This window comes from Cajanus cajan, chromosome 7, assembly GCF_000230855.2.
Source record: "Cajanus cajan strain Asha chromosome 7, NIPB_CcT2T_4, whole genome shotgun sequence".
Lineage (NCBI taxonomy): Eukaryota > Viridiplantae > Streptophyta > Magnoliopsida > Fabales > Fabaceae > Cajanus > Cajanus cajan.
This window is the reverse complement of record NC_138523.1, coordinates 37246659-37254386: the sequence shown is the minus strand read 5'-3', so window position 1 is coordinate 37254386 and position 7728 is coordinate 37246659. Positions and strand designations below refer to the sequence as shown.

Here is a 7728-nt window from a genome sequence, read left to right as displayed (position 1 = left end):
TGACATTTATTTTAGTCTCAAGTTATGATGATGAACATGTTTTTGACATTTGCAGTTTCTCAATCTATGAATATTTCTGATATCAAGTGTGGCATTCCCGAATTAAAAGGTGACAATTATAAGGTTTGGAAGGAGAGAGTTCTTCTTCATTTAAGCTGGATGGACATTGATTATGCTATTAGGAAACCAACACCACCGATTACTGAGACCAGCACTCCAGGTGTAGTTGATCTTTATGAAAAATGGGAGAGGTCAAATCGTCTCTCTGTGACGTTCATAAAGACCAACATTTCTGCTGGAATTCGGGGTTCTGTTGACTAGCATGACAATGTCAAGGATTTACTAAAGGCTATTGATGAAAAATTTACCACATCTGATAAATCTCTTGCCAGCACCCTTATAATGCAATTTTCATCCTTAAAGCTCACTTGGATTAAAGGAGTGCATGATCGTATCATGCGCATAAGGGACATTGTGGCTCAACTGAAAGCTTTAGAGGTTACCATGTCTGATTCTTTCCTAGTGCACTATATTTTGTGCACCTTACCTCACCATTATGCCCCCTTTAAAATCTCTTACAACACATACAAGGATAAGTGGTCTATTAATGAATTGTTGACCTTGTGTGTTCAAGAAGAGGAAAGGTTAATGATGGAAGAAGGAGAGCAGGTGAACTTAACTACTTCTTTTAAGAAAAAGAAGAATCAAGATAATAAGAAAGGAAAGATTCCAGCTCAACCAATTATTAAGAAAGAATCTAAATGCTTCTTCTATAAAAAGAAAGGACACATGAAGAAGGATTGTCTGAAGTTTAAGAATTGGCTGGAAAAGAAACGTAATTTATTTTCTTTTGTTTGTTATGAATCTAATATGACTAGTATTAATCATAACACATGGTGGATTGATTCTAGATCTACAATCCATGTTTCTAATACCTTACAGGGTATGCAAAACCTAAGGAAACCGATGGGAAGTGAGCAATGCATCTATTCAGGAAGCAAGATGAGTTCACATGTGGAGGTCGTTGGGACATGCAATTTAGTTTTGAGCAGTGGTTTTCTTTTATGTTTAGAAAAGACTTTTTATGTTCCTAGTTTTAGTAAAAACTTGATTTCTATTTCGCAACTTGCACATTTGGGTTTTTCTTTTAAATTTATGGATTCTGGTTTTACTTTGTTGAATAAATCCAAAGTTATTGGTTTTGGTGAATTACGCGATGGTCTTTACTCTATTAATTTACAAAATAATGACACTGCTTATAATTCTATGCATGTTTCTTCTAGGTTAAAATGTTGTGTTATGAATGAGGATTCTTCTATGTTGTGGCATCGAAGATTAGGACATGTCTCCATTGATAGAATAAAACGATTAGTAAATGATGGAGTACTTAGTACTTTAGATTTTGCTAATTTTGAGACTTGTGTGGATTGCATCAAGGGTAAGCAAACTAACAAGTCCAAAAAGGGTGCCAAGAGGAGTTCAAACATACTAGAAATAATTCATACATATACACTACTACAGCACACGCATTTTACATCGGTTCTTTAACACTATCTACATCGGTTCTAAAACCGATGTAGAATTGAGTGACGTAATAAATGCAAACCATTTTACATCGGTTTTAAAACCGATGTAATTTTGTACACCAATTTACATCGGTTCTTTCCACAACCGATGTAAAATGATGTACAAATTTACATCGGTTCCTTGTATAACTGATGTAAATTTTGACACCAATTTACATTGATTCTTTCCACAACCGATGTAAAATGATGTACAAAAATAATAATTAAAATCAAGTAATTAATGCAATTCCAAATTGTGGATGATTGGCTGCCCAACTTTCCTATCAGTAGTCATTAATGCAATTCCAAATTGTGGATGATTTGCCAAAAGCCGGATAACCTAAACAAAAAAGCATCACATTCTCACAACATAGTAACACCAGCTCTACACTAACAGTGATATCAAGATGCTTGGTTGAGTACATGGAAAGTGATAATGCAAACAATTTGAAATGAAAGCCACTTAGTAGTTTACACTTGAGTAGTTGAGTTCTATATACCAAAATTACAAGCGAAAAACAAATTAAAATATAACCAAGGTTTTAAATTGGTTAATTGCGATCAATGATGCATGCAAGTTGAAATAAGGGGAATATTATTGATTGATTAACTGTACAGGGATTCCTCTTTTTATATCGGAAATTACATGACGTAATTCACTAATAAGTAAATTGGTCATCCTAAAATAGGGAAAGACTATCTGAGGTGCTTAGTCAGGATTTTTATTGTTTTCATATTCCTGAAAAAGAATAATTTAAGGCCTGTTTGTTTAAGCTTAGGACAAAAAAATTTAATTAATAACTTCAAAATTTTTATGCTAATTGGATAATTTTTGGGAAATAAACAGGAATAATAATTTAAAACAAAAATAGTTTTAGTGTTTCTTAGAAACCTGGAAATAGTAGCTCTAAAAAGGAATCTATATCATATAAGTGTTATTGTTTTTAAAATTTATCTCAGTGCATCCCTGTCACATTAAAATTTCAGAACATGTGCCTAATCTAAGCTTCTAGCTCTTATTAGATTTACATGTTATCAGACTTGGTGTGATGTAGTTATAGTATGATTGGTTCAAATTCTCGTAAAAAATGTTATGCAAATATGATTTAATATTATATTTCATAACATAATGTATCATTTTTTCTTTATATTTTTTATTCGTGCTGGTTTATAGTTATTTCTGAGATCATCAGCTGTAAAATGCATGATTTTGCTTTGACAGCTGTAAAAATGTATCTTTTGTTTTTTCAATCAAATTTTCTTTTCTCTCTTTAATTGGATAATCACCTTACTAGAGGTTGAAAAAATCAATCTACTAATATAAAGACAACAAAGAATCACACAATGCTTTTATCTATTCAGCATATAGTTTATTTAGTCTATGGTGTTTCCTCCAGGGCATCCATATTCCCATGTAAATTTAAAAGAAGTGCTGATTATATGTGAAAGAAGAAATGCTCTTTCTAAAACAAAAGTAACAGTCAAATAAGTCAAAAAAATATTGAAGGAAAGTGAAAGCACATGTATAAGGTAAAGTTTGGTCAGATAAAATAACACAGCAACATATGATTTCAGTCACAACGATTCTTAATAAACATTGAAAGTACAAATGAATAAACCTTTTCACCGCATGTGATTTAAGAGCCACTCCAAGATTTTGCTTGACAGCAGCCCCTTTCGACAATCTGATGTATTGATCTGTTAAGACATGATCCATAAACTTTAATATTTTTGCAAATTCATAATCAAAATTATAGATATATAAAAACAAAGAAAGGAAAAGTTTTAATAGGAAACAACTAGAAGATATTTATTAAAGGCTGCTCAAGGGAGTGCGGGGATACATCCTACATCTATTTCTCAAATACTTCCTATTGGAAACTAGGCCAGTATAAGTGCTACACAAATAATTGTTTCCAACAGTACTATTATTATGTCTTTAGGAAAGGAAATTGCTGGCAAGAAAATAGGTGAAGACTTCATATGCCTCTAATTATTGGTCCTCTAATTTGTGAAGGTAATCAGTGGTGTTAGGTGGAGATTTACATTGGCACATGGAAACATTTTTTGCTTTGGTAGTTACAAACAAAGATAAGGTGGCATTGGCAATGTTGAAAATCAACTTGATTTCCAAAATGAGTGTGACAAAGGATTAAAGCTGGGCGTTTGAAAGGTTTAGTTACGTTGCAAATTTAAAATTACCCGTTACAAATATTATCTCAGCATCCAAGGAACAAAAATGTTCAATCACAATGCAAACAATGACAGGAAATGCAAAAACTAATACCAAAATCTGTACAAGACAACACAGGAATTCAACATAATAGAAGAAATTTTAGCACTCAGAAATTTTGCAATCATTGAAAATGAATAAGCCTAGTCCTAAAAATTAGTTAGGATTGAAAACGAATTAACCCTGACCAGCATTTTCTTTCACCAATATGTAGCTCAAACGAGTGGTGGAAACAAAAGGAAGGTGAAATTGCATCACTTCCTTAAACTATAAAACTTCACTGATTTTGATTTAGTGAGTCCACTAAGTTAACAATGAACTTATTGAATATTCGAATCTATTCAATATCTTGGTTATTAGGTATGCTTTAATCAGTGAGCTCAACAACTAAATATGATGGTAAAAAAATGGTAATAAAATGGTATTCAATATCTCTTTAATTAAAACAAAATGTTAAAAAATACTGCTTAAAACCATCCTCAAGGACTGATGGTAATAAAATGGTAAAAAAATGGCTGATTGAAAAATTAAATGTTAAAAAAAGAGAGTCATTGGTTATAATCAATAATCCTAATATTCTTTTCATTTCATAAAATGCCAAATGAAAAATGATGATGTCTCTAAGCAGGTTGTTGGTTAGGAGTGTTCTTCAATTCATATCAATCATTGATCTCTTTTGTTTTCTACCATACACTCTAGCCAGTACTTCATTGTCAATACTCAATAGAACTGTAACTCAAACGTGAAATGAGAATACAACAAACAAACACATGGAATTCCTTGGTCATCTCTAACACCAACTGAAATTTTCAGCCCCTTGTTATATTTTTCTATTTACCACGACAAATTCCAATTGTAGGCATGACTTCTTGATTCAGCACACAAAAACAGAATTAATCTTTAATCTTAAACACAGATGGCAAGTTAAAGCAGTGTTGTACTCATCAATTTTACTATAGCAAAACCAACCAAAAACTCAAATAGACTATTAAAAAGAAAAAGGAAATCAATGAGAACCGAGACTCACATCAAGCACAATAATTTGATTAGTATCTGAGTTCTCAATGAGTGGCGTATTGGAAAGGCTTCGGTTCCCAGTGCTGGAAATGAATTGTGGTTGTCCGGAACCAGAACCTGTGATAGTCATGTTTTCTGTCTCTCTCTTTCTCTCTTTTTTTTCTTTTACCTTTCTGCACGCAAAAAATGAAAGAAAATATTTGAGTGAAGCAAAATCACACAAGTGGGATCCAATAAAAAACGAATCTTTAGTTTGAGTAAGACGTTGTGAAACAACCCAGTTCTAGATTCGTTTAAAAAAAATGAATCTTTGTTAAGAATAACTAATTGAGATGAAGAAGGTGCAGAACTGAAGTTATAAACTGCATTAGTGAAACAGAAGAAATATGAAGGATTTAAGATTTAGAACGTAAGAATGGAAAAGAGAGTTTGCACAATCAAGAGAAAAGATATTATATGTAACTTAATTAACACATTTAAAATTCTTAAGAGCCACTAAAATCTATCATTACTTGTTATAAATTTAATAATGAGTTGATGCAGATGAACAAGAAACACATAGAGCAAGTCTGAAGGGTTTCTTTCCTATATGTAATTATATATAGACTATTATTACTGTGGTCCATAACTAAAAAAGTAGCAGCATTACTTTAAAGAGATAATTGCACGGACCTATAATCGAATTTGTAAAGAATCAAGGAATACCAATCAAAATGATGTAACTTTGCTCTAAAAGTGGAAGCAGAAAAATAAAAGGAAACATGAAAGAAAGAAATATATTTCTAAAAACAAAGAAAAAAAGAAAGAAAATAATACCAAATGAAACACCAGAGGAAATGCGCCTCTGAAACATAATCTGTCGACAACGGATCCTTGAAGTTGCTGATAGACTAGACAAAAATAGAAACACTTGTGCCTCAATTTTCTCCCATGACATTGAGTTTGTAAATTCTCTATGAGCTAAAATTAACTTATGCCATAAGTTAATCTGTAGAAGTTCTCTTATTAACTTCCCAAAATCTTTTTTTCACCTTATTATGCATAAACTAGCTTTATCTTATGGAGAGACTTATTTCAATTTTTCTTCTTATTTTTTTTTCTACAAGTGCTTCTGAATAAGTTTATTCAAACAGACTCTAAATCCCAATGTGAGACATACAAGCACAAAATAATAACATGATTTACAAAATATAAAAGAAAAAACATATAAAAGATAATGGAGACAGGCACCAACTTTTCCCAACTCTTTGATTTGATGAATGCGGGTCTTTTGACTGAGAACTTTTTCCACCATTTGCAACCTTTCCTCCTTTAATAAAGTCACCATGAAAATAAATTAAAAAAATAGTCCAGTAAAAAGGAACATAACTAAAAATAATAATGAACAATTGATTTAAAGATTGTAATGGAGATATGCTCAAATGCAATGTTACCAAACAGATAAAAAGACAATAAGAACTTTGGGAATTACACTCACCTTTTCCACCAGATTTTAGTGAAGTAAGTGAACTACTTATTCCAGATTCAAATGCACATGTAATAGACAACCAAGCAATAATTTCAATAAGGTTATTGAAAAACTTGTTGTAAACAAGATCAGTAGATTGAGTGACAACCGCATCACATAGAAGCTCTAGTACTTGCATACTCCACTGACAAGCAGTACGAAGCTAATAGAATAAAGAAGCTAACCTTCTTTAGAAAATTGAACCTTCCTTCCCTTTGATGATTTTGTTGCACTGTCATCTTTCCCTTTTAGAGATCCTACCAAGAAAAAATAGAAGAAAAAAAAATGAACAATCAAATGCTTAAATCAAAACTGGTTTAGAATATTGCCACCCACCACAAACACACATGTTATGTTATCAAAGGAAAGGACAAGGATAATATACCAAAAACAAAGGAATTTCAACAAAAGGGGTGGGGGCACAAACACCTTTCAATAAAAATAAATAAATAAATCAGGTGCAACATCTCATATCTGACAACAGAGAAAAACCCAACATCAACAACAACCCCATAGGTCAAAAGACTCAAAACCCAACCCTGTATTTGTGCATGCTTACCCAACAGACTAATCTCACAGAAAATTCATACCCAACAAGAGAAAATAAAATACCCAAAAGCAAACAAGGGGAAAAAATCGAAACTTTACATGCAGGGCAAGACATAAAACGAACACATACCCCCTTTGCTTAACAGCGAAGCGCCCTTTCCCTCTTTCTCTGACATCACAAAAGCCCACTTCACCCTACAAAATTTAAAGCACAGAACAATGCAGTTAGCGGGAATTTGAGGACAACGAGATTTTGAAGGCGAAGGCAAGAAAGACATTTTCACTTTCAGAGTTCGAAGAGTGGTGCGGTGTTGAGTTTGCTTAGTAGCGAAGCTCACTTTCAGAGTTTGAATAATGGCGCCAGCTTGGCCCTAAACACCTTGCTCTTGAGAAGCTTCTCGAACCTCGGGAGCAGCCTGGCGAGCCTGGCCGCGTCCGGATCTGGAGCCGCGGCGATGCAGAGCGCGAACGCAGCCTGCGAGCTCGTCCCCTGCTCCGTGAAGAGCGCCTCGACGAGCAGCTTGAGGAAGGAGGAGGAGGGAGGTGGCGGGGGTGGAGTGGTGGAGGCGGCGAAAGAGGGCGAGGGAGGGGGCGGAGAGGGCGACGATGAGGATGGAAGGGGTGTGGGGTTGGGAGATGAGGAAGGGTGTGGCGGGAGGTGGGGAAGGGGGTGTGAAGGGTATCGTGGGACACGTATTAGGGTTTTAATTTCTACATCGGTCAATATTAAAACCGATGTAGAATTACTCATATTTACATCGTTTTTTCTCCAAACTGATGTAAATATGTTTGCATTTTCTAGTAGTGATAATTGTTGTCCGGATATGGACACAAGTAGTCCAAGATACTTCATCACC

At 33.9% G+C, this 7728-nt stretch overlaps 1 protein-coding gene across 9 annotated transcripts; it reads right to left on the bottom strand.

The window, feature by feature from the left end:
- Positions 1–1489: 1489 nt before the first annotated feature.
- LOC114915049 (uncharacterized) lies at positions 1490–7441 on the bottom strand. Of its 9 annotated transcripts, XM_083059587.1 has the most exons (9): positions 7156–7441; positions 7002–7066; positions 6508–6579; positions 6293–6324; positions 6050–6124; positions 5632–5705; positions 4826–4988; positions 3185–3263; positions 1490–1905 (listed from the first exon to the last, which is right to left on the bottom strand). In XM_083059587.1, the coding sequence occupies exons 3-7, from the start codon at positions 6559–6561 to the stop codon at positions 4981–4983; spliced, it is 243 nt and encodes an 80-aa protein (XP_082915713.1). In that variant the 5' UTR covers positions 6562–6579; positions 7002–7066; positions 7156–7441; the 3' UTR covers positions 1490–1905; positions 3185–3263; positions 4826–4980. The 9 variants fall into 9 exon arrangements, 7 of the variants coding, with proteins under 7 accessions (XP_082915713.1, XP_082915707.1, XP_082915711.1 ...); XR_014427780.1 differs by lacking the exon at positions 5632–5705 and having other exon boundaries at positions 6293–6327; positions 7156–7439; XM_083059581.1 differs by lacking the exon at positions 6293–6324 and having other exon boundaries at positions 7148–7440.
- Positions 7442–7728: the final 287 nt, after the last annotated feature.